General features: G+C 43.8%; 2 protein-coding genes across 4 annotated transcripts in view; one reads left to right on the forward strand and one right to left on the reverse strand.

Moving 5' to 3' along the window:
• TACC3 (transforming acidic coiled-coil containing protein 3) overlaps positions 1-7,654 on the reverse strand; it is a 34,519-nt gene extending 26,865 nt beyond the window's left edge. For 2 of the 3 annotated variants that reach the window (XM_069071301.1, XM_069071283.1), the window contains exon 1: positions 7,464-7,653. The gene's annotated coding sequence lies outside the window, so the exon portion shown is untranslated. Of the gene's footprint in view, positions 1-7,463 lie in introns of all 3 variants that reach the window. The other variant, XM_069071292.1, reaches the window with a different exon arrangement.
• A 5,576-nt stretch (positions 7,655-13,230) lies between these two features.
• Positions 13,231-26,974, forward strand: part of TMEM129 (transmembrane protein 129, E3 ubiquitin ligase) — a 25,876-nt gene continuing 12,132 nt past the window's right edge. The window contains exons 1-2 of the mRNA XM_069071314.1: positions 13,231-13,592; positions 19,441-19,915. Of these exons, the coding sequence (XP_068927415.1) occupies positions 13,388-13,592; positions 19,441-19,915 (680 nt within the window). The 5' untranslated portion in view covers positions 13,231-13,387. The remainder of the gene's footprint in view (positions 13,593-19,440; positions 19,916-26,974) is intronic.

The following is a 26,974-nucleotide window of genomic DNA, read 5'->3' on the forward strand; positions in this document are numbered from 1 at the left end:
ATGGAGTTAGCATCCTGCTCAGCACAAAACAGATGGAGCATGGGGTCGCAGGCTCTCCCTACTCAAAGCCATTGTGATGACCATCCTGACAAAGAATATAATAGGCTGAGTAGGACTCCTTTCTCATCTGGTACCAATAGATGGTAAAGAGTATACCCTAACACCAGAAACTCAAGACCCCTGTTGAAAGACTTCCTCCCTCTTTTAGTATTTTAAAAGTTCATCTTGGGTCCCTTCTACATATAAACAGAAATGCTTAGATCAAAATAATAATATTAATTATAAATATTACAAAAGTAATCAAAATTGTTTCTGATAGACTTGTACCTAAAATTCAAAGTACTAAATTTTCTTCCACATCCCACCTGTTAGAATGCTTCAGGACAAATGGTACTCACCAGGTCACAAGCATGACTGAAATGGACTTAATACATGATTATTTTTATGTGCCAGCACTATTATCATAACAAAAATGGAAACAGATCTTACCCATCCTAGACAAGGACTTCATAGTATGTCATAGACTTTCATCTATGATAATCTCAGCTTTAAGTCACAGAACAACATTATTACTGACAAGTATGAAGGAAACATAATAACTTGATCCCTAAGACTACATTATTTGAAGTAAGATGAAATCTAGGAGCTACTAAAATTTGAAAAGGGTAAAATTAAAGAACCTGAAGTCACTGAAAATCCTTAATGCAAAATATGCAAATTATATCTAATAATGAAGTAGATGTCAAAAATATTCTCAAAAAAGATGGGCACACAGATTTGAATTTTTAAAAGCTCTTTGAGTTTGATGACATGAATCCAACTGGCAGATATAATTACTATTTTAATTATTAATTACATAGTAATTAACACTAATTACATATTAGTATCATTACATATCAATTACATATCAAAAGATCTCATGAATGAATGCCTTCTTTCACAATATTTTTTTTTGCTTTGGGGGGGTGGGGAGGATAGGGCAATTAGGGTTAAGTGACTTGCCCAAGGTCACACGGCTAGTTTTTGTGTGTATGTGTCAAGTGTCTGTGAGCTCTACTCACTGCACCACCTAGCCGCCCCAAAGCATAGCTCAAACTTTTTTTTTTTTTTGCTTTTTGGAGGGGGGAAGGCAGGGCAATTGGGGTTAAGTGACTTGCCCAAGGTCACATGGCTAGTAAATGATAGGTGCCTGAGGTGGGATTTGAACTCAGGTCCTCCTGACTCCAGGGCTGGCACTCTACTTCACTGTGCCACCTAGCCGCCCCTCTCTCACAATATTTGACAGAAAGCACAAACACATTTCAAGACCTGTCTGCACACAATAGTATATAACAGTAGCCTCAGGTGTAACCAATCATGAGTATTCCTAAGGAGAAACATAAAATAAAATTTAAAAATACTATGTCAGAAAGAACTGTATTCGGGGTGGCCAGGTGGCACAGTGAGTAGAGCGCCAGCCCTGGAGTCAGGAGGACCTGAGTTCAAATCCCACCTCAGGCACCTAACATTTACTAGCCATGTGACCTTGGGCAAGTCACAACCCCAACTGCCCCTATGAAAAGCAAAAAAAAAGGAAGAAAGAACTGGAGTTATTGAAAATCTGCAGAAAGGCATTGGCAGACTACGTCACTATCTAGCAGTAACAGACCATTGACCATGGCTTCTTATAACTTCTACTTGTGACCCCTTTTTTTGTTTTGGCAGCATTTGGGCGGGACAGAATGTATAAGGCATGTCATGTGTTCAGAACCAAGGCTGCAGTGAGCCATGCCAGAAACACCTCAGATTCATTATGAGTTTGATTTTTAATTAATTTTTGGTAGCTGCACATTCAGAAACCTTTTACTGTTGCCAAATAAACACAGTTTAATAAGCACTGCCACAGACAACCTGGATACCATAGTGTACAAATAAAGAAAGTTGTAGGAGAGAATCTGGAAAGCAAAAGTAATAAAAATTTGAAAGCAAAAGTTAAAAGGTTAAAGTCAAAGTACCACAAAGAACAATATAAACAATTCAACATTAATCAAAAATTTTACTTCTGAGGCTTGAAAGGCAAAGAAATCATAAAAGAGTACCCATTAAGAGTACTGTACACAGAACGTTTCTGGCTCTCTACGTGGCTGCAAGAATTCCAATACAATGAAACAGCAAGTTGGAGCAAATCAGAAGCCAATTTGGTGTTTAATTACTTCATACCAAGCATTTATACTCTGAATCACTGATCACTGAATCCCTGATCTCAACACAAAAACAATATAGTGGCTGAGGAGCAAAAAGATGGTTGTCATTAAACCAGTCACACCAAAGGGCATTTTACTTGACTGTCTTTACTATGGCAATCTGGTTCAGTTCTAACACACGTGCTAAAGATATGTAAAACAGATCCAAGTATAGGGAGATTGCTAGCATATTCAACATCTATGAAAAAAATGGTTCTCACTTAGAACACACCATCAACTCTATGACGTCAACAACTAATGTAAGTGTGGAATTGTTCAGGAAGATTGTTTAAATTCATTATGGTCCTTCTTAGTCTTAAATCCATTATCTTCTTTCCTCTCTATTAGTAAAGCTTCCAAATTTAAAAAGGGCATCAGACCAAAGCATCGTCAAAATAATCCACTTTACACACGACATCAAACTACAGGATTTCCCAGAAAAATACAATAAACAGTTCCCTTCAGCTTGTGTCATTTTTCTCTGATCAAAATGTCATTTGTACCTGATAAGAGTAAAATTTTAAATATGCAACAAGGAAAGGTACAAACTGAAGCCCCTGAGCTTGAACATGGAGATGAAATTGAACCAATGGATTAAAGCAATACTTACAATACTTTCATCTCCCTCCAAGCAAGATACATCAAGCCTAAGTTATTTGTTCTTTTTTTTTTTTTGGAGGGCAACTGGGGTTAAGGGATTTGCCCAAAGTCACATGGCTAGTTTTGTGTTGTGTCTGAGGCCAAATTTGAACTCAGGTCCTCCTGACTCCAGGGCCAGTGCTCTATTCACTGTGCCACCTAGCCACCCCGTTCTTCATTTTCAAAGAGGCCCATGACATCAGGAAGGTGATGCCATGATTTTTAAGGGAATTGGATTTAAGTGAGGTAGGACTGTGCAAAGTTACCAGCTTCACTTTCTCCTCCAGAGATATTTGGGTACACTGGCAAGATGTAGATCAAGACAAATGGAGATGACCCCAGATGCAATGGGAGACCACTGCCTTTTTAAGGTTAGGTCTTTCCCAGGTCTCATTATGACTGAGGCAACACCCAAACGTGTGTGTGTGTGTGTGTGTGTGTGTGTGTGTAGGTAGGTAGGTAGATGGATAGATGGATGGAGAGATGGATAGAGAGATAGATGGATAGATAGAAAGAGATTTGGGAGGGGAAGACCCTCAGGGTTTCTGGCCAAAAACAGAAACAACTGCTACTTATGTTCAGTTTGAGCAATCTGGGACCAAATAATGACTCCCCTGGGTGTGGGCTTCAGCCTATTAAGGTATCCAAACTTAGTGATCAATGAAGATAATTCAATCAATCAATATTTATTAAGCATCTACTATGCGCTGGGTTCTGAGTTAAGCACTAGGGATACAAAATGAGGAAAAAGATAGTCCCTGCCCTCAAGGAGCTTACAATCTAATGGAAAAGACAACATACAAACAAATAATACAAAGCAAGCTATATAGATGATAAATAGGAAATATTAACAGAAGGAAGGCACTAGAATTGAGTTAGGGGAAGCTCCCATTAAAAAGGTGGGATTTTAGTTAGGACTTAAAGGAAGCCAGGGAGGTCCATGAGCAGAAAAGAAAGAATGTTCCAAGAATGTTCCAACAGAGAAACTCTGCTGAGCAAAGAGATGAAATGTCAGCAAGGAAGTCAGTAAGGTAGCAAAAGACTGTGGGGCATGAAGGGCTGACTTTGAACATCAAACAGAACATTTTGTATTTGCTCCTGGAGGCAACAGTAATAGGGAAATGACATGATAGTACAGAAGCAGCATCCTGTGGGCTACAAAGATTTATCTCCTACTAAATACTTAGCAAGACCTGGTGGTTGAATTATACATCAGAATCTCACAATCTTTTCATGGTCTGACAGATGACAAATCCTTGTACTTCAAACAGTGACCTCAACAAAAATTTGAGGGCTCAATTAATAAACAATACTGGAACCAGAGCTTTTTCACAGACCAAACTATTGCCCACAATCACTTAATCAAGTACATTAAGAATATACTCGGGGCGGCCAGGTGGCTCAGCGAGTAAGAGCACCAGCTCCAGTGTCAGGATGACCTGGAGATCGAATCCCGAGCTCAGACACTTAGCACCCACCCAGAAACAGCTGGCCGTGTAACCTTGAGCAAGTTACTTAACCCCGATGGCTTAAAAAAAAAAAAAAAAAGAATATAGTCTGTGCCAGCCACTGTGATAGGTGTTAGGGATACAAAAAAAATGAAATGGTTCCTGTCCTCAAAGATGTTGTATTCTAGCACAGGAGGTGATATGTACAGGTGAGGTATATAAAGCAGATACAAAGTAACCTTAACCTTGGAAGAGAAAGCAGGATTAGTAGCTGGAGGTTGAGGAACTGGAGTGGGGGGAGGCCCAAGCACGGAGCGGAGAGGGACACAAAGACCAGGAACTTCCTAAAGATGGTAACTTTTGATCTGAGTCTTGAAGAAAAACCAGGGGCTCCCAATTAGTCAAGGTCAAAAGAATATCATTCTAGCCATAGGAAAAAAAAATCTTAGTTGGAAAAGCACAACTTCTCAAAGCCTCAGTTTCCTTCTCCGTCAAATGAGGATGATATCCTTGTCCTACTTAGCTGACAAGGTTATTTGAAAAATATCCTGAAAACTTTAAAGCGATGGAAATTATAGAAAAAGGAAATGATTTGTTCATGGTCACACAAATTAAGTGGCAGAGGTGGGATATGACCTATTATTTGAACTTAAACAAATGATTTTATCTAATTCTTACCCATTCAACCTTTAAAACATCTCTTGCATCAATCTCTCCCCTTCTCTCTAGTTGAAGCCCTTATTAAAACCCTCACCTGGACCTAATTGGTCTCCTGCTTCCAGTCTCTTCTCTCTCCAATTTCTTCTCTATGCAGATGCAAAATTCATCTTACTAAGCCCGATCTAATCAAGGTCCTTTACTGTTCAAAATTTCTAGTGACTTCCCACTGCCTCTGGGATAAAACACAAGCTCCTCAGTGTAGCATTTAAGGACCTCTATAATGTGACTCCAACTTAATTTTCCATCCTTTTTTCCCCCCATGTTATTTCCCTTTGTGCATTTCCAACCAAACTGAACCATTAACTAACTATCCACAAAGCTCAACACTCCAACCCTGTGATAGTATTAACACAATCAATTTGAAAACCAAGCCAATACAGGGGAATCTTTAATTGCCATTACTATCACAAACCCCCACGGCTAGAATGCACTCCTTTCAACTAAGCCTCTCAGGATTTTGACCTTCCTTCAACAATCAGCTCAGCTGTCACCTGCCCCAGGAAGCTTTCCCTGATAGCCCAAGGTGTTTATGCTCTTTGCGTTCAAAAATTACCTTTACTCATCTGATGTGCCTATTAATCTTCCCCAGTAGAATGTCACAATAACTGTGTATTATAATAACAATAATAATAGCTAGTATTTCTACAGCACCTACTACATGCATTTTACAAATATGATCTCATGGGATCCTAACAACCCTGGACAGAGGTACTTTTATTACCCCCATTTCACAGATGAGAAACCAAGGGGAAAAGAGGTAAATAACTTGCCCACAGTTACACAAGCTAGGAAGTCTCAGGGGATAGATTTGAAACCAAATATTCCCAACTCCCAAAGCACCTTTACATACATCATGCCTGTGAGAAAGATCACCCCTCTGGAACCAGCACTAGGCCCTCAAAGATGTGCTTTAATGCTCATAAAAGCAAGGCTCCTGCTAAGTGTACACTCACATATCTTGTGTTTCCCCCCCCCCACCTCATTGTGAAACTTGGGTCCAAGCCATCTTGGACCTAGATATTTAGTTATTGCCATGTTAACAAAAAAGAGCATAGAACCAGTAAAAGCATTTAGCTGAAGGAAAAAAAAAAAAAAGACTTTCTTTTCTTGCTATTTCTATCACAAGGCACTCCATCTCCCCAGCATTTCCAGTAGCTGTCCCCCATGCCAGGAAGGTTCCTCCTCTTACTTCTTAATTCTGGTGCCTTTCCTCTGAGACTGCTCCCAATTTACCCTGACTACATCTTCCCATCTACACATGACATCTTCCCATTACACCGTGAGCTCCAGGAGAACAGGGAGTGGTTTTTGTCTTTCTATGCCCAGAACTTTGCCTGGGGTCCCACACACTGTAGGGAGGTGCTTAATAAATGTAAGCAGACTAACAGAAAAAGAAACATCGGGAAAGAGGATCAGCAATCACTCTCCAAAAGAGCATATTTCCATTCTCCTTTCCTAACCCCTCCCCCAAAAAGAGAAGAAACCAAAAGCTTTCCAAAACAGACCTAGCAAAGGAGATCAACATCTCATGGAAACAGAAGAAATGTCCATCGTCCCGTAGCTCAGAAGTCTTTCTCCAGGAGCTCAAGCAAAGTTAAATTTACATCCTAATACTGGCACATAATAGATATTTAAGAAATACTTGGGGCAGCTAGGTGGTGCAGTGACTAGAGCACCAGCCTCAGCCACTTAACACTTACTAGCCATGTGACCTTGGGCAAGTCACTTAACCTCAATTACCCTGCCTTCCCCCCTCCAAAAAGCAAAAAAAGAGAATACTAGTAATAACTGGAGTTTATATGGCGCTCTAAGAATTGCAAACTCCTTTACTGACATTTGAGCCTCACAAAAACCCAGGGAGAAGTAGGTACTTTTACCAACTGGGGGTAGGGATGGGGGGAATAAGCATCTATTCACTGTCTAGTAAGTTCCAGGCCCAGAGATAATCGCTTCATAATTGCTAACTCCCGAAACCCCCTTAAGTGCTGCAGTCCTATTTTATAGCTAAAAAAACTAAGGCAAGCGCAAGTTAAGTGACTTGCCCAAGCTCACAGACCTAGTAAGTGTTTGAGGGCTGAATTCGAACCCACATCTTCGTGACTCGAGGCCCAGTGCACTGTGCCACCGAACTGTCCTTTAACTAGGGAAACCGCAACTCAGAGAGGTTCAGACGCGAGCCCTGGGACACACAGCTCGCTAGTGCTAGAAGCAGCACTTAAACTCGGGCCCTGCTGACTCCTAAGTCCTGCTCTCTCTGTTCAGGCTGTCTCGGTGAAACACAAGGGTTGGCCTGCACGGGTCCTGGGGCCTTTCCCCCCCTCTCCCCACCGCCCACCCCTCCCCGCAGCTCCGAGACCCGAACTCGCCCACCCTCCACAGAGCCCTCGCCGCCTCGGAAAACCACCGACCCTGTACGGAGACACGACGCTCCTACCTGCCTGGCTAGGGCTCGTAGGCCGCGAGCGCAGACGAGAGAGGAGCAGGGATCCCAAGCAGGAGATGAGAACGAGGATGCGCCGAGGCGCAGAGCCACAGCAAGCCTGAAAGTCCTCAACAACGGCACCGACTACGCCTCAAAAACTCCTCCCCGAGCCGCCGAGATTCAAATAGGAACGATCGGTCCCTTTCAACCAATCAGAGCGCTGACCAGGAAGCGCGTGCGCAAAGAAAGACTCGCGCAGACTCCATTCCTTTATTGGGTGCATCGCCGCAGCCCCGCCCCCTGCTCCTGATCTCCCTCCTAAGTGGGTACTGGGAGGAAGTTGCGGTGCTAGTAGCTGATTGGAGCTGACGAAACTTCCGTTTCCTGTCGCGAGGTGAAGCCTGGGAAATGAAGTTAAACAGTGGGACCTCTGTAGGGAACAAAGTCATAATGAGATTTTTATCATTAAAAAGACGCTGAGGGGCGGCCAAGTAGCACAGCGAGTAAGAGCACCGGCCCCAGTGTCGTATTAACGTGGGGATCGAATCCGGGCTCAGACACTTAGCACCCACCCAGAAACACCTGGCCCATGTGTTGCTTTAAAAAAAAAAAAAAAGAATGACTTTGAGCAAATACATTATTTGGGGTGGCTAGGTGGCGGTGAATAGAATTCAAATTCGTCCTCCGACACTTAACACAAAAACTAGCCCTTGGGCAAGTCGCTTAACCCCAATTGCCCTACAAAAAGCAAAAAAAAGGGAGACGCCGAAAATATTTACATGATGTGCAGTAAATGTATATAAACTGCATAGTTTAAGTGTACTAGTAAGAATATTCATTATAATAATTAGGGAAGCAGCCAGGCCTCCTTATGAGAGCCACAATTCTCAAACTTGGTCTCAGTTCCCCTTTACCAGCTTGAGAATTATTGAGGACTCCACAGAACTTTCCTTTAAGTGGGTTACTGCCATCGCTATATATTTAATTTTTGTATGTTTATATATTTTATATATGATTTCCACGTTTGAAATTAAAACTAATAAACTTAAAATATTTATTAATTCAAATAAAAAACAGTAAAATATTTGAGTTAATATAATATTTTTTATGAAAAGTAACATTTCCAAAACAAAAAAAAAAATAGAAGAGTGGCATAATTTTACCTGTTTCGAAACTCTTAAATGTCTAGCTTTAGTGCTCTAGAAAACCTACGGAACAAGTGCCAGTCTGTGCTAGCAGGAGGGTACACCAGTGTATTCACAGATACATTCCCCCCAAAGACCAAAGCTCACGTTTCACTTTCCCCATCTGGGAGTCTTAGCACTTCTCTGACAGCTCATATGTAGATTCTTTCAGACAATTCCCAAAATTCTCCTTTACCAAGGGGAAGATGGGACCAGAAAAGGAAAGTGATTTATCTAAGGTCACACAGCAATTGAGTAGCCAAGTTGTGATTGATCACTGATCCCCTGAATTCTAGTCCCTGACTCTTTCATCTATGTCATGGTGCCTTTTTCTTTCTTCCCCAGATACAAACAGATAAAGCCAGATTTCCTGCTAACTTAACACACAAAAAGCGCATAAATTACACTCAAAGGGAACACTTTGCTCATTGTCCTTTAAAAAAAAATGGTTGTAGCTCAGAATATGAACGAGGTAAATTTACCCATAAAACGGAAAGGGATAGTAGATTAAAAATTTGAATTCGATGATATGTTGTTTTCAGGAAACAAAAATGAGAGATACACACCAAGATAAAATAAAGGGCAGGAGGGGAATTTAATACCAAAAAAAAAAAAAAAAAGCAAGGAGAGTATTCATGATCTCAAAAGAAAGTTAAAATAGATTTAATCAAACGAAAAATAAACTACACTGTGTCCCAATATTATTCAATAATCTTTTAAAGTGATCACTTAAAACGCCTACACAGTATAAAATACCTGAGTGTATACCTGCCAAAACACACAGGAACTCTATGAATATAAATATAAAACACTTTTTATACAAATAAACTCAGATCTAAATAACTGAAGTAATATTCATGTTTATGGGTAGGTAAAGACAATGTAATTTTTAAAATGACAATTTTGTCTAACTAATCTATTCAATGCCATCCCAACAAAATTACTAAAAAAAAAAATTACTGAGTTAGAAAAAAATTATAAAGTTCATCTGGAAGAACAAAAGGTTGGGAACTTCAAAGAAACCAGGGGGAAAAAGATATAAAGGAAGTAGATTCAGTAGTATCAGATCTTAAACTATATTATAAGGTGAGAGCATTGTTGAAGTATAAAAAGGATAATTTTTATTATTTTAAATTGATATTCTCTTCTATAAATAAAACCTGTGCAGCCACGAACAGAAGAAATGCAGAAAATCAGGAAAAACCTTTCATAGGCAATCTCTCAGATAGAATGGGTTGGAATATTGCTGTGGTGTTTGGAAATGAGCTGACTTAGAAAAACCATAGACACTTGGACTTAAGATGGAAGGAAGTGAGGATAGGACAGGAAGTAAGCATAGTATGGTCTTACATATATATGTATTTTATAGATGTGTGTGTGACTCCAGGCTTACTTGTAACCTTTTGGAGGGGGGAGAGAGAGGCAGAGTAAAAAGTGTACAGCAGAGAACAAAATAAAACCAACAACAAAGCAAAGCTGGGCAACTTTGAAAACAATGTGTAGTATTTATTATATAACTTTTCTTGAAATGGAAATGTATTGTTTTATATTGAATCCTCTCTAGCTGCACCAATTTTATCTTTGTTTTTACAATGGCTATTATCATAGGTGCTTCATAAATAATGGCTGATTGACTTTTTCAATGACTGACTTGTTCTTGCCAGTAGGAATTTATACTATCCTATCTAGAGGACACTATATAGACACAAGTTTAGTTTAGTTTTGTTTTTTACAAGTTAATTTGAGGAGAGAAGGCACTAGTAAATAAGGAAATCCAGGTGACCCCTATTGAGGCCTTGAAGGAAGGCAAGGATTTGGAGATGCAGAGATGAGAAAGAGGAAATATTCTAGGCAAGAAGGAATGTGTATACAAAGGCATTGGGGCTGGAAGGTTTAACTCATGTTTGGGAAATAGTTAATAGCCCATTTTAACTGAAATGAAGTTCCTGAATAGGAATAATATGAAATAAGATTGAAAAAGTAGGTGAGAACCCAGTTGTGGGAGGCCTTAAATGGTTCTCCTCAAAGTCAGTGGTTCTCAACTTTTTTCTCTCAGGACTCCTTTATTCTTTTTAAAATTATTGAGAACCGCCCCCCCCCAAGAGCTATTGCTGTTTACCATATTAGAAATTAAAGCACCTTGACATTATTATGAACATAATTTTAACCTCATAGATGCCCTGAAAGGGTCCCAGGGAACCACAGACATGAGCACTGGGGAGCGGCAGAAGGCATTTGAGAAGAAAAGTAACACAGTCACACCTGAACCTTGGAAATTTTGGCAACTGATCCATCTCCCAGTTTTAATTCTAACCTCTCATCACCCAGCCTTTATTCACATTGTCCTCTATGCCTGTAACAGACTCCTCTGATCTTTATCTGTGTCAAAATCCCTTCTTTCCTCCCAGGTTTAGCTCAGATATCACTTTTTCTCAAAAGCAGAGTTATCTCCTTCCTGAAATTTCTCCTAGCACTGTGCCTGGATTGCTCCTTTGCTCTGATCACATTCTGCCTTATAGCAAAGTCAGCTGTGTTTTGTTTCCTCGGATAATAAAGTCCCTGTCTTGTCTGCCATTGCATCCTCAGTACTTATACAGTACTTTGGACGTGTCAATCAATTAACAAACATTTAAATATTAAGGTACAAAATAAATAAGTAAATCCTTTTAGGGGTGGTGGGGTAGAGGTGGGGGGAGGGGTGGAGAGACCACAGCACTTGTCTCTTGAGCAGTTTTAAGTCAGATATGTTGAATATGTTGAAAGAATGAAAATTCTGTTTGATTATCTAGGGCAGGGGTGGGGAACCTGATGCCTTAAAGCCACATGTGGCCCTCTAGGTCCTCAAGTGAGGCCCTTTGACTGAATCCAAACTTCACAGAACAAATCCCCTTCATAAAAGGATTGATTCTATAAAACTTGGACTCAGTCAAAAGCCTCAGGTTCCCCATCTCTGAGGGTTTTGGTTATCTAGGGAAAGTGTGGCATTGTGGAAACAGTCCTGGATGGGTTCTAATTGCTATGTTACCCTTTCTACTCTCTGCTTCAGACTTATCTTCTGTGAAACAATAGCTGATCTCTAAGTATATATACAAAGACTCAGAAAATAGAGCCTGAAGGGAGCTTGGCGATCAGCTGGTTCACGCTCTAGTGTGTGTGTATGTGTATATTTATATATTTTATTTACTTATAATTTATAAATAAATGTAGGTGTGTATAATACACAACTGTATATACAAATAAACATAAACAGGATGTTGAATGTGTATGTATGGATGTATTTATGTGTATAGACACATAAACACACATGTATAGAAATAAATACAGAACTACAATTATATAACATGTAAATATGCTACTTAATATATTGATAGAATAATTTTATACATTTATACATACACTATGTATCCACACACGATGACAAACTATAGGAACTGCCCTATTGGTTGAGTTTTGAACTGGCACAGCTATTCTGGAAAGCAATTTGGAATTATGCAAATAAAATGACTAAGATTTTCCTACCTTTGATTCCTGTGCTAGGCAGATACCCTGAGGAGGTCATTGACCAAAAGAAAAGATCCATATCCACCAACTTTTTATATATTATAGCAGCACTTTTTATGGTAGCAAGAACTGGAACCAAAATAGACATCCATTGATTAGGAGAGGGAAAAGGAGAAGAGGAAGAGGGGAGAAGGGGAGAAGAGAGGGAAAAGAAGAGAGGAAGCAGAAGAGGGGAAGTGAGCAAGAGAGAGGGAAGTGATGGGAACCCAGAGGCATAATCTGAACAGAGAAAACTCTGTCCTTTTAACAGGTGATAAAGTGGTCATAAAGATTATCCCATGAGTAGATTGTATGATATGACAGAAGGAAGAGTAAAATGAACAATATGTGATTGCAGCAATATAACTACGGTCAATATTGTACAGTCAACAAAACTCTGGTCAAATATAAGGGTCAATTTTAGTACCCTTTTGTCAAAGTTAAAGGACGCTACCCATTCGTTAACAATCAATAAGCTACATTGTGGGATATTTATATGTGTATATATTTATATATACAATAATGTGTATATATGTATATATTTTGTGTACACACGCATACACACTACATCTAGATCTAATCTTTAAAACTGGGGTAGCCCTTTCTTTAAGGCTGCCCACTGGCATAGGTCGGCAGAGAAGGTGAGGTGGCTTGCAGTGGAGGACAGAGCCCTGGATCTAGGACCCGTCCCTTAAATACTGGGGGCGCTGCTTCCACCCCTGTAGAAGGAGGGGGCTGCTCCTTGAACCCAAGAGACCTTTCCCTCTTTTTTGCGGGGGTCTTGATGATAAATGAAGGGTCGTGTTCGTTTTTGTACAAGACCACTGGGTGATGCTGGAGCCATCTAAAGGGAACACTGGGGCTTGCAGACACACCACCCCACCCCCACCCAAGTGCCGGGTAAGGAGTCCAGCACAGAGAGTCAGTGGAGCTGGGCGTCCCCAGGCCAAGCCAAGGTGACGTAAGAGCTACACCTCCAGGGACGCAGCCAGAAGAGAGCGGGAGGCGGGCACGGTTTTGGAAACTACACTTCCCAGTTGCCCCCGCAGTCGCCGACGCCGGGGAGAGGAAGTCCCTGCGGCCCAGGGCGGGGGCGGAGCCGGGAGCCGCAGCTTCTAGGGCTTCTTTCAACCGACGCTCCCGCCGGACTCTCGGCACCCCGCCGGGCTGGGCTGCCTCACCTGGCAGCCTGACGGCGCCCGGCGGGCCAGCATGGACAGCCCCGAGGTGACCTTCACCCTGGCCTACATCGTCTTTTCCGTCTGCTTCGTCTTCACGCCCAACGAGTTCCACTCGGCGGGGCTGACCGTGCAGAACCTGCTGTCCGGCTGGCTGGGCATCGAGGACGTGGCCTTCGTCCAGTACCACCTGCGCAGGACCACGGTCACCATGCTGGTCCACTCGCTGCTACCGCTGGGTGAGTGGGGCCGGGGGCGGGGCAACTGGGGGCGGGCCCGGCCTCCCCTCCCCCCGGCAAGACCCCCTTTCTTGGTCTGTCCTTGGAGATCTGCCGAGATGCCCCCTGCCCCGGAGAGGTCATCCCTCAACCCCCTCTCCGGGACCCCGAATTTGCAATCGGGGCCCGGGCCGGGCAAACCTGGGGAGCTCGGGGGAGAGGTCGGAGCGGGACCCAAGGAAACCCGTACCCTCCACAGGGTCAGTCTGAAGGGGCGGGGTGCTTGCAAGACAGGCAGCATAGACTGCGGGGCCGGGGCTGGGCCGGGGATGCGGGCTCAGAAGCTCTCCAGGTGCTTCTCTCCAGTGGGGAGGAGCCCACCGGGCAAGGCAGCCAGGAGAACCCCCGGGGGTGCCGAGGGTCCCGGCCGGGGAGGGGCCCCCTGCAGAATGGGGTGCGTGGGCTTGAAGGAAGCCAGGGGCTGAGGGGAAGGGAGGGGACCCCCTGTAACCCCGAAGTCTTAAGTAAATAAGCCCTTTGGAGCATTCAACAAATATTTATTAGGACTTCTGTGCTTTTGTTAACTCTTCACAACCAGCTGGTGTGAAGTTCCTGTGCAGTTGTGCAAGGCTGCTGAGGAGACACTGAGATTAAAAACATGACACATCATCACAAATCCCTGGCCCTGAAGGAGTTTATCGTTAATCCTAGCTGGAAAGGACACAGACTGAAATAAATGCCGTGAAGGCAACAAAACGCAAGTCAAACGCAATGGACAGTGTTGGTTCCAAATTACCAAACTCCAAGGATACTTCCTTTCAGTCAGTCAGAATGACTATATTATGGCTTGGCTTGACTGTGTTTTTATAGGATGTGATTACTGGAAGTGACTGATGTGTCAGAACAAAGCATATAAATAAAAATACAATCAGTATGTAGATTTCTGGGGATGGGCTTAACAATAAGCAGTAATAAGTAGCTTTTATGCAGTACTTTAAGGTTTTCAGAGCTTTGCAAATATTATATTATCTGCATGGCAACCTGGGAGGTAAATACTATTATTATCCTCATTTTATATTGAAGGGAAATTAAAGAAGACATTAAGTGACTTGCCCAGGGTCACACAACTAGTAAATGTCTGAGGCCGAATTTGAACTCAGATCTTCCTGATTCTAGGTGTGGGGCTCTGTCCATTGCACCACAGGTACAGTAATCTATGAGTCCTTGTTTGTTTCAGCATAAGCTCCTTTTTCTTTTTTCTTTCTTTTTTTTTTTCAAAAATTTATCATTCTTAGGGGCGGCTAGGTGGCACAGTGAGTAAAGCGCTGGCCTTGGAGTCAGGAGGTCCTGAGTGCGGTTCAGGCCTCAGACACTTAACACCCACACAAAAAAACTAGCCGTGTAACCTTGGGCAAGTTACTTAACCCCAATTGCCCTCCAAAAAAATGCAAAAAAAAATTATTCTTAACATTGATTTTTTTAAAAATTTGCATTCCTAATTATTTCCCTCCCTAGCATACCTCCCCCACCCATTATGAAGGCAAGAATGTCATATCCATTGTACATGTAGAATTATGCAAAACATTTCCTTGTTAGCCCTGTTGCAAAATAAAAGAAAAGTAAAGTAAAAAAAAATATGCTTCAGTCTGCATTCAGATGTCATCAGTATCTTTGTCTGGAGATGGGTAGCATTTTTCATGATAAATCTTTCAGAATTGTCTTGGATCATTGTATTAATCAGAATGGCCAAATCACTCACAATTGATCTTCATACAGTATTGCTGTTACTGTGTACAATGTTCTCACTTCTCTTTGCATCAGTTCATGTCAGTCTTCCCAAGTTTTTCTGAAGTCATCTTGCTTTTTATTTCTTAAATTTATATTTTTAAAAAAATAGGATCTAAAAGTTATAATATGCTTAGGTTGGAAAAGGCTATCCTCACTATCTCTAAAAGGGATGTGTTATGGTAAAGGGTGTAGGTGTGGTTAATGATTCAAGATAGAAAGTGATCCCAACAGCACAATTACTGCCTCCTCCATGAATAGCTGTTTCTAGGAGTGAGGCTTTCCAAAGCAATGTACATCAAAAACAAATATAGCAATTAAAGAAAAAGAGAGAGAAGGAAGGATTGAACAGTCTGCCAGTGTACTATTTTATAGAGGAATGGGATAGGGGAGGGGGAAGAACTTTTGTCTCCTAGAAGCTGTTCTATTAATGAAAAAATAAAGAATGAACATGTAAATGTAGAGCCCATAAAAAGGAAGTGATCTGTTTGAGAATAATTTAGATGGGAAAAGAAATGGGGGAGAGGACAAAGAAAATTAACACTTGGAAAGGATTCCACAAATGAAAATTATTCAGATTATGAGCTGATGGGGATAGGTGAAGGGGGATTAAAGATTTTTGAGAAGCACTCTAGAGTCAAGAATCAGGAAAGGGTTCGGAGATAGAGAATGACAAAAGCATGATTGGAAAACTTTTTGGCTCAGCTGAGGCCATCAGCAGCCTTCCCTGACAGCCCTCCCTAGAGGAAAGTGGTCTCTTCCTTCTCTTATTTTTTGTTTGTCTGGTTCTCCCCTCTGCCATGTCACATTCTCCTTTGTACCATACTTGTTTGTTCGTGTGTCCTATCTTCTCTCTTGTATCATGAGTTTCTTGAGGGCAGGGACTGTGTTCCTTTTTTATCTTTGCTTCCCCACTCCCCAGAATGGATCCCAGGGCCTTCCCCATTGTAGGTCCTTAATTAATGGTAGTAAAATTCAGTTGGATTTTTACATGACACTTTATAGATAGATGTGATTCCATTTGATTCTCACAACAAACCAATGGCTAGGCATCGTGGGTTAGTGGACAACCTGGGCTTACAAGCTGCCAGTGACATTAGCTGTGTATTGTTAGGGTAGGTGGTTGTTGAGGAGGCTACAGTGGAGGTGGCAGGAGAGGAAAGTAATAAATAGTGCCTGTGTAACCCCGTATTCTTCAAGTAATCTCTTTTCTCCATGCCGCCATTAAGTCTATAAGACAGAATTACAGGCCAGTGTCACTCCCTTGCTTAAGAAGCTTCAGGGGCTCCCTTTTGCCTCTAAGATAAAATACCCACCCAGCCCCCCACCCCCCTTTTGGGACTTAAACCCTTTGCAGTTTGGCTGTAGACTACTTTTCCAAACTTTGCACAGTATTCTCCTTCATATACAATCAAACTGGTCTACTTGCTGGGCCTTCAATACAACATTCCACCTGTCTTCTCCATGCCTTTGCAAAGTCTGTTGATCTTGCTGAATTTATGCTCTGCCTTTCCCTGGCTCCCTAAGAGGGGTACTGGAAGTACTGCCATCTCCCCCCCACCCAGCACAAGGTTCTCCTTCTTTCTCCACCCCCTCCCCCCGCCTCCTGTATATTACTTTGTATTTGTATTGCTAGTACCATGTTTCCCCGATAATAAGACACTGTCTTATTAATTTTTTTGGAAAGAAAAACACCAGAGGGCTTATTTTCAGGGGAGGGCTTATGTTGTCCTGCCTCAGCTCTCCTCCGTGGCACTGCTCTCAATGGCGACAGCAAGCAAATCACTGGGGAAGAACAGGATGATGCGCTCACTGCTGCAGCTCGGAGCTCGGCATGCGTTTCACGGGGTGGGGGGGGATGGTGCATACAGAGGGTTCTGTAATGTAGCATGTAGCACAGGGGATTACCTTCACTACAGTAGCAATCTCAATAGGGCTTATTTTCGGGGGAGGGCTTATTTTAGAGGAATCTTACACAGTAAGGGGAGGGCTTATTTTCGGGATAGGTCTTATTATCGGGGAAACACGGTACTTCCCCCCATATGGGGATACATTTTGTACTCATTTACCTGTGTACATGAGCTCCTGGAGGGAGAAACGGTCTCATTTTTGTCTTTGTATTTCCAGCCACCAGCAGTGTTCCTTGTTCCTGGTAGTCATTTAATAAGTGATTGTTGAATTCAGTTCTATTGAATGAGTTCATAAGTTCCAAGTCACCTTAGAAGCCAGTGAGTTCATTGGAAATCCAGGCCCAGAGAGGGGGAAGTAACTGGCCAGAGTCCCATAACTCAAATGACCCTCCCCTATGACCATGCCCTCCAGAGCACCCTTCCTTGCTCCCATCCCTCCCCTCCAGTTCTGGAGCCCAAACCATGATTAAATAGACTGTAATTGTTTCAGGAAGAGGTGTGCCAGTCTGTTCCCTTCTGGCCTTACTCATAGTCCTTGTAACTTTGACTACAGATCACCACTGTTTGTTGTTTTCCTCATTGGCAGGTAAGCTTCTTGAAGGCAGAGACTGTTTTTGCTTTTGTATCTGAATCCCCAGCCTTTAGCACAAAATGTGGCCCTAGTCAGGGCTTAATAAAGGCTTTTTCATTCATGCACTCATTCAAGTGTCTGGTTTGGGATTTGAATCCTGATCTTGTTGCCTCTGAATCTAGAGCCCTCTCCCCACAACAACATATCCATGGAGGCAGTTTCTACAAGAGGAAGGTCCCAGGGCTGATGAAATTACAGATCCAATCCAAAAAAAAGTGAGCCAGAGAGTAGTATCCAAACACACACAAAAATAGTGAGCCAGAGAGTAGACAGCCCGTGTAAGCAGGGATTGTCCTCATTTTATGGATGAAGAAATTGATGCTCAGATAGTATTGCTTGCCAAAGGTCAAACAGCTACTTTCTTAAAAAGTCAAAGCTCAGGCCAGAACCCAAGGGACTCCAATTAAAGACTCATTGATCACTGGCGTTCACATCAACAAGCCTCAGGCCTTGCAAGGACCTAAAAAGGGGCCTCTTATTGAAAGGACTGAAAATTAAAAATGGCCATAACAAAAATTAATGTTAAAACATATTCATGTCAATGCTTCAAGTCTTTCCAAGATGTTTGTTTTTGGTCACTGTGGGCCCTTCTCCCACCTGTACAGACATTTATTTTAGTAGACCATCCTTAGAATTGATGTGGCCAAAACACTGGAACAGCTGCCTGCTCGTGCCCTCAGTGACCTGCTGACAACCTGTTGGAGTGTGGCCAGGCTTTGCCATCTTCCCAGCTTAAACCTCCTGGGGTATGAGCACTGCTCCATAGCCTTCCATGATCCAGGAGCACCTCGGAACCACATCATCAGGAGGACTTAAGAAGTCTTAAGGTGGAAAGGGTGCAGGTTTGGAGCCACGTAACCTAGCTTTGAATCCTCGCTCTGCTCGTAATACTGTGTCAGCTTGGGCCAATCTCCAAACCTCTCTGTGCCTCGGTTTCCCCATCTGTAAGATGAGGGAGTTGGACTAGATGCCATCCATGATTCTTTCCACTTCCTTATTAATGATATTGTGTCTTTAGTGGAGGATTACCATCACCATTATTGTTCTTATTAAGCATAATAACAATAATAAAGCCCTCTCAGAAACTCTCCTTTGGTCATCTAGTCCTCTCATCTTTTAAACTGAGAACTTCTTTTTTCACTTTTTGGAGGAGGGGAGGGCAGGGCAGTTGGGGTTAAGTGACTTGCCCAAGGTCACAGGGCTAGTAAATGTTAAGTGTCTGAGGCTGGATTTGAATTCAGATCCTCCTGACCCCAGAGCCAGTGCTCTGTTCACTACACCACCTAGCTGCCCCTAGCCGACTGTGAACTTCTTGAGAAGCAGCTACTGTGTCTTCTCCAATCTTTGGTCTCCTGCCACACTCCCAGGAGGCATGCAGGGATATTTGTTGAATTGAATTATTGAAGGTACTGGGGCCTCCCATAGTGCCAGAGAGAAGGGAAACACCCGTTTGTTGGCTCCCATACAAGCGCAGGCCTTACAAGGTTAGGGGACCCCTTTGCTCCTTGGCTCCTAAGGCAGAACCTCCCTTTGCTCTTTGCAGGGTACTACCTCGGCATGTGCTTCGCAGCATCTGAAAAGCAGCTGTATTATTTCAGCCAGGCCCCAGAAGGCTGGAAGCTGTTCTTTCTACTTTCAGTCTCCTTCCCCACCATCACCTGCACCATTGCTTATTACTGGTCCCGGAACAGGTGGGCCCGCCACCCACTGGCCCAGACCCTGGCGCTCCACGCCCTCCCACAGTCAGGGTGGCGAGCAGTGGCCTCCTCCATCAACACAGAGTTCCGACGCATTGACAAGTTTGCCACGGGGGTATCAGGCGCCCGAGTGATTGTGACCGACACCTGGGTGATGAAGGTGACCACTTATCACATCCATGTGGCTCAACAGCAGGATGTCCACCTGACAGTGACCGAGTCGCGACAGCACGATCTCTCACCAGACTCCAACCTGCCTGTCCAGTTCCTCACCATCCGCGTGGCCAGTGTCAATCCCCTTGTCAAAGCCTTTGACATTCGGTAAGCAGGTTCTCTTCCTTGTAGAGCTTGTAGGCTCCCCCCTGACAGGTGCTCACCTAGCCTCCACTTTGAGACCTCAGTGACGGAGTCTGATTCCCTACTTGCCATGGCAGCCCATTCCCTACAGTCTGACTCTTAGGAAGGGTATCCTTACATTGAACTGAAGCACCTCTCTCCGCAGCTTCCCGTTTGTGCTTCTCGCTCTGGCCTCTGGGGACAAACAGCACAAACTTCATAGCTTTCACTTTTCTTAATGTGTCTCCATTTTCCAGTGAAAGCAGTGGGGGTTTTGGGTTGAGCTTGGCTCTGTCTGATTCAGCTTGCCCAAGGACCAGGAGCAAATGTAGTTTATGAGAAAATCATCTTGGCCCCAAGTTGGTTTTAAATTTTTTAAAAAATGACTGGGATTCTGTAGCACTTCAAAAGGCTTGTGATCTCACCTTCACCAGTGTTGATTGTGCAGTGTCTCCACACTAGCCCCTGGCATGGTGCCTGGCACAGTAGGGGTTTAATCAGTGCCAGTTCACTGATGCACACAAGTGATCCTGATGGACGTATCTGACCTGGGAGGTCAGTTGTGCAGGTGTCCTTATTTGGGTATGGGGGGGAGGAGACTAAGATTCATAAAGGTTAAATTGCCTACCCTTAGAACAGCAGGGCTGGGCCTTGAGTCCTGCTCTTGCTCCGTTCTGCCTCTCTGGGCTTCCTGAGTTGTTTTAGCCCCAATAATTGATCACCCACTGCCAGCTTCCTGCTGTTAACTCATCACAGAACCTTCCTTGACTTTAATTGTAATGATAATAACATCTTTGTTGTTGTTCAGTCATGTGTCCAACTGTCCATGAGCCCATTTGGGGTTTTCTTGGCAAAGATACTGGAGTGATTTGCCATTTCCTCCTCCGGCTCATTTTACAGATGAGAAAACTGAAGCAAACAGGGTTAAGTGACATGCCCAGGGTCACACAGCTAGTGTCTAAGGCCAGATTTGAACTGAGGTCTTCCTGACTCCAGACCTGGTGCCGTATACACTGCACCACTTAACTGCCTTTTCCACAAGTATTTCAGCAAAGACTACAAATCAGGGTTTGGTTATTGTTTTGTTAGTTTTCTAGACCCCTAGACTTTAAAAAGGATGGAGAAAATGTTAATAATGCAGATTAAACTTAAAAGTACATCATGTATACTTTCTCTTCCAGAGAGCAGTTGTTAAATGTTTATCAGCACACCCCTATTCATAAAGCACTTTACAGTCTCTAGAGCACAACAGGCATTTTGTTTTGTTTTGTTTTTTGGAGGGGGGAAGGTGAGGAGTTGGGGTGAAGTGACTTGCCCAAGGTTACACAGCTACTAAGTGTCAAGTGTCTGGGGCTGGATTTAAACTCAGGTCCTCCTGACTCTAGGACCAGTGCTCTATTCACTGCGCCACCTAGCTGCCCCACAACAGGCATCTTTTAAGCCCATTTTACAGATGAGGAAACTGAGGGTCAGAGAAATTTAGTAACTTTCTATGGTCCCACATCTACTCCCATTAGGGAAACCACCCCAGGGAGTAAGTGCAGTCTGAGGCAAATGAAACTGTGTCAGGAAAGCAGGCCAGGACAATAATTAGCATCCCTCCCTGTGGCTCTGCCATTGTGGGCATTCCTTCCAAAATGTGCATGGTGTACATCCACCCCTGTTTAGAAGGGCTCAGGTGCTGTGCTGGCCAGCCCCCTGATGATGGATCTCTTGTGTACCCAGCTGACCAAGTCCTAAGACAGCAGGCATGGCCCCCAGGCCTGGGCCTGGCCTCCAAGGCTCTCTGCCCTGCCTTGCTTTCTGCTGCCATGGCCACCGCACACACCATGATGAAGGGGAGGAACATCTGAGGAAAACTCACACAGTATGTTTGCCTTTATTTGTATCTCCAGTGTTTAGTCCGGTACCTGATACAGGGCAAGTGTTTAATAGCTGTTAACTCAACAACATCCATTAATTCACATACACACACACATACATAGACGCGCGCACACACACATGTGCACCATCATGCCACATGGGAGGCTACACTGTTCAACGAGGAGAGCTCTGAAATTGTAATGATGAGACCTGCGTTCAAATCTAGGCTTCCATATTTCCTAGCTTCTCTGAACTGTAGTGAATTCAGGATAAGCTACTGTTACTGTTTTTGTCATCTAATAGAACAAGTGGGCTCCCTGGGAGCTCCAGGAAGGAGAGAAGGATGGGTCAGTTAGGCCTTGCAGGGAGCATCTCTTGACAACAAGACCGTGTTTATGCTCTCAGATTCTTTTCTGATGTTCTTGTTGAAGCCCTTCATTGACCAGAGCTGTTTTTCTACCTTGCCGCTATGGCTGATTCTCTCCCTCTCATTTTGAAAAGACTGGCATGCCATCTCAGCCCTTCTCAGCTCAGACATACTCAGGAGAGGCAGGAGGTTTCGGCCAGAAGATGGAGGAGCAAACAGTGCTCCTGAAAGGTGATTCCCCACTGTGTGCAGGCTCCATACCCGGGTCCTTAGGGAGTCTGTTGACTGGACAAGGCATCAGCAAACCGTGACCAGCAGGCTCCTGCCTGCCTTTGTTCTGGCCAGCCAGCTAAGAGCAGTGTTTCTCAGTGATTATATCCAAAAGCGTAAAAAACATTCTTGGGCTGGGTTTGACCCTTGCGCTGCTATTTGCGGATCTCCACTGTCAAGTAGAGAGGAAGTGGTGGTACAGGCAGAGGCACAGCTAGTGCTGGAGTACTTCCAGGGTGTGTGATCCAGTGTTTCCCCTTCTCCCAGAACAGACTGCACAGTCCCTGTCGTGGCTCAGAGAGTCGGGTTCAGTTTTCTGCTGGTGGCACATTATTCTTTGCCCTGTTGACAATTTCCCTTTTTGATGAGTTCTTTGAATTCATACTTTTGTGTGTTAGAGGCAAGTTTTATTTATTTTGTACCCACCCGTTTGTACATACTAATTATGTACTTAGCATACTTTGTATACTACATAAAGCCTTGTATTCATTATTTTTTATCTGCAACAAAATCCCATCCCAAGTATCATGGTACACCATTGTAATGTAATGCCAAGGAAAGGCAACTTCCCAAGGTTCAAAATACCAGCATAGGGGCTCTCCATTTTATTCAGTGAGAAATTAAGAACAGAGAAGATCAAAATATGACATCATTCAAAATACAGCATTTACTAAGTGTGATTAAATAATCTCCAAGTACTACCCCACCCCAGGACCTTCCATTCATTCAATCAATTACAAAGTCCCTGTTCTAAATACTACTCCACCCCTAGGCTGTACCTTCATTTAGTCCATCACAAAGCCCCTCTTCTCAAATGGAGATTAGTTTCCAATCATAAGTAAAGTACATTCATTTGTTCAATCATAGAACACAAAAAGGTCAAAAGTTCCCCACCCCTGGATCACAATTGAATCTACCCCAGAGTTACAACAAGTTTAAGCACAGCACTTCATAGCCAAATGGAGGTCTTTTCTTCATCTTGACAAGAGGCAAGTTCTCAGCAATCTTTGTTCCTGGAGAGACAAAGCTTAGCAAGGCCACAAGATACATTGCCAGTCTCTTCATTAATTCATCCTCTGTCTACAGAACAGTCCTAGAACCCCTGAAAACATTAGCAAAACCCTCCCCCAGGATTTCTGTAAACATGCAACAAGAAAATCCTTCTTCAGGGCTTCTGAACCAACAGAAAGGTTCCCAGACCCCTGCAACAACAGCACTGTCCTTCACCAGTGGACAGTATTCACTCTCTGTCTGCAGGACAGTCTCAGTAGCTCTTAACCAACAGCCAGGTTCCAGAACTTCTGCAATAACAGGACTGTCTTTCACCAGTGGACAAATCTGGCAAAACAACATCAAAACAGACAGACAAAGTACCAGCATAACAGCCATGTCTCCTCAGTCCTTGGCAGCTCCGGGGGCAGGTCTCAAAAGTCCAGGGCAATTCAAAGTGTCCCTCAGCAATCCTCTCAGTCTCTCTCTGCCTCCAAAGGTGCTGCTTCCAAAAAGTTCTTCTGCCTCTCTCTTGTGTCTCTCCAAATCTATGTCACCAGCTCCTCCCAGTTCAGCACTCTCTTTTCATGTCAACAAGTCCATCCCACAAGTGGGATTAACAAGCTCTGGGTTTTAACACAATCAAACCAAAAACCAAGCCAATACAGGGGAATCTTTAAATGCCATTACTATTACAACCATGTGAAACTCCCAGCACATTCAGAGGCTTGGTGCAGGGCCTCAGGGGTCATTGTGGGGATGAACTTTTCTGCACTTAGTTAACCCAGTCAGATCACGGGAGGACAGTTGCGTGGTCTGTAGCTGGACTGACTCACCAAGCCCTCCCAGCTAGGCAGGGCCTCACGAGACCATTAAAACCTGGGATTCCCACAGCCATGATGAGGCCTGAAAGGTAGCCCCCAGAACTTTAGGATTCTATGACAAACATAAGGCCGGTATGAGGGTGCTGTAAGTCAGGAAGAAACCAGGAGCTCTGCAGGTTCCAAGAGGAGACAAATCTCATGAGCTTTGGGGGCTTGAGCTGGGGCCGAACTAAGGCTAGGGTATGGTGAGTGATGGCTCTGGGCACAGGGAGCTGCTCAGCCAGACACGGTTTCACCTTCACTTCTGCTGTTCTCCCGCCTGTAGAATGCCCTCTTCCTCTCTTCAGTTCTGTCTACCTGAATCATTAGGGCTTACCTCCCCAGAAATGATCCCCTGACAACCCCTGAATTCCTCCAGCACTGACTGTGATAGTGCCCCCTGTTCCTGGCCCTGTGCTAAGCACTTTGCAAGGATTACTATTCCCATTTTGCAGTTGAGGAGATTGAGGCAAACAGGTTAAGAGACTTTCCCAAGGTCACACAGGAAGTATCTGAGGCTGGATTTGAACTTGGAACTCTGTATGCTTTAACCCATTCAGTTCCTTTACTTCCTTATTCATGTGTGTCATTTGCCCCACCAGACTGTGAGCTCTGTGAGGGCAGGAATCTTCTGGTTTGTCTCTTTCTTCCCCTGTGCTTCCTAGAACAGAACCCTAAACATGGCAGATTACAGGATCAGGGACTCACAGAGATCATCTCCTCCAGGGGCTCTTTACATTTTGGGTGTCATGGACCCCCTGGCAGTCTGGTAAGATCTCCCAACTCCTTTCCAGAATCACAGCTTAAATACATAAAGTAGATTGCATAGGATTCTAAAGAGAATCGATCCTATTTAAATGTAATTAACAAAATATTAAAAACCACACAAATTCACAGACCCAGGTTAATGGCCCTGAACTAACTAATCCAGCCCACACTAACCTGGAGTCCCCTTCACACCATACCCAAATGGTGTCATGTAGGCACTGCGAGGAGGCCTCCTCAGGCAGCCCTTCCACTCTGGGGTGGTGGCCATTGTTAGGAAGTGTTTCCTTACATTGAGCCAAAATCCACCTCCCTGACTGGCTTCCAAGTCCTGCCCTCCAGGCCAGGTCAAACAAGGCCACTCTTGAGCTTTCTCATCTCCCCTGTCAGCATCCTCCTTTCCTTCTGTTCATCCTTGAGTCAGGAGCTTCATTAAGTTCCTGTGGTCCTAGGGATGTATCTCTAAATGCAGAGACCTCCCTTGTAAACTAGTTGAGCTTTTGCTATAGAAAAATAAAATGCAAAAAAAAAAAAAGAAAGAAAATGCCAAATAAAAGGGATAAGCCTTCACAGGATAGACTCTTGGCTTTATGGCAGGAGGGCCTAACCCATGATCTGCAAATCCCCTAAAAGGCCTACAAAGAGATTTCAGACATGCCTGAAAAACTGGATGGGGGAAAATGCATCTTTATGTGTGCTTACCTCTAACTGAAATTTAATGTTTCCTTCAGTTATGATTGTAGGCACCACAACATTATTCTGATAAGGTGTCCATAGGTTTCACCAGACCGTCCAAGGGGTCAGTGACACAGAAATTGTTGTGTCCTAAGACCCCTACTCTCCTGGGATTCTTCTGCTGCCAGTGAGTGACCCTCCCCAAGCATACACCTTCCTGATGTGGACCAGTGACCTCTCCTGTCACTGACCAGAATTCTGGCTGCCAGAATACTAACAGTAATGTGGACAGAATCTACCCAAGAGACTGGGGTACCAGTTCAGAGTTTGCCCATAACTCACTATAAGGCTCTGAGCAAGGCACATCCCCTCTTGGGGCCTCAGTTTTCTCTTTGATAAAATAAGGAGCTTGAACTAAATGGTCTCTGTGGGCCCTGCCCTCCCAGCACAGGCAGGCTATGTTGTGGCGTTCAGTGACTCTAACAGATGCTGTACTTAGCAAGACCAATATGTATATTTGTATACACAGTCCCCTAAGAACCAAGATAACCAGCCTCATTTTAATTCCCTAACACAGTAGGTAATATTATGGATGTCATTGTTTTGGCCACATTCCTAGAAATCTGTTGCCCTAATAAAGACTGGCTCTGGACACTGCCATCCAAGTGGGCCTTTTCAGGGAGCCTCTGAGGTGATTCCTGTTCTGCTTCAAGGTGTAGAGATAGCTAGAATCCCAGAGCTTCAGAGCTGGAAGGGTCCTAGGAACAGAACATGGACTGGCAGAGCTGGTACCCTCCTTGGAATGTCATAGCCTGGAGGGACCTTACAGCGTAGAACATGGAATGGCAGAGCAGGGAGGGACCTGAGAAATCACAAAGTCCAACCTTAACTTTCAACATTTGGAGAAAATGAGCTCCCCATAAGGGAAGAGAGTTGCTGAAGTTCATACAGGGAATTAGGAGTAGAAGTGAGGTCACAGGACTCAGTCAGTTGATTAAAAAACTGAAGGACAGAGGTGGGAAGGGACTTGTTCAGGGTCACCCAGCTAACCTGTTATTACTGCACCTACATCATTAAAAAGACAGTGGGGGCATGGAATGAGGTGCACTCCAGGGCCTTCCCTGTTGCTTGATATAGCGTTAGCAGGTTTTTTGGTTCCCTCCCCCAATTCTGCCTCTCCATCCCTCAACTGAAGGTGCTGTGCTGACCCTCACTTTCTCTTGGTGAAGAAGTAGGAATCTATGGGTAGGT

The sequence above is a fragment of the Petaurus breviceps genome, unplaced genomic scaffold (genome assembly GCF_028583685.1).
Source record: "Petaurus breviceps papuanus isolate PSGF00001 unplaced genomic scaffold, PetGlider_PUasm1.0 140, whole genome shotgun sequence".
Classification (NCBI taxonomy): domain Eukaryota; kingdom Metazoa; phylum Chordata; class Mammalia; order Diprotodontia; family Petauridae; genus Petaurus; species Petaurus breviceps.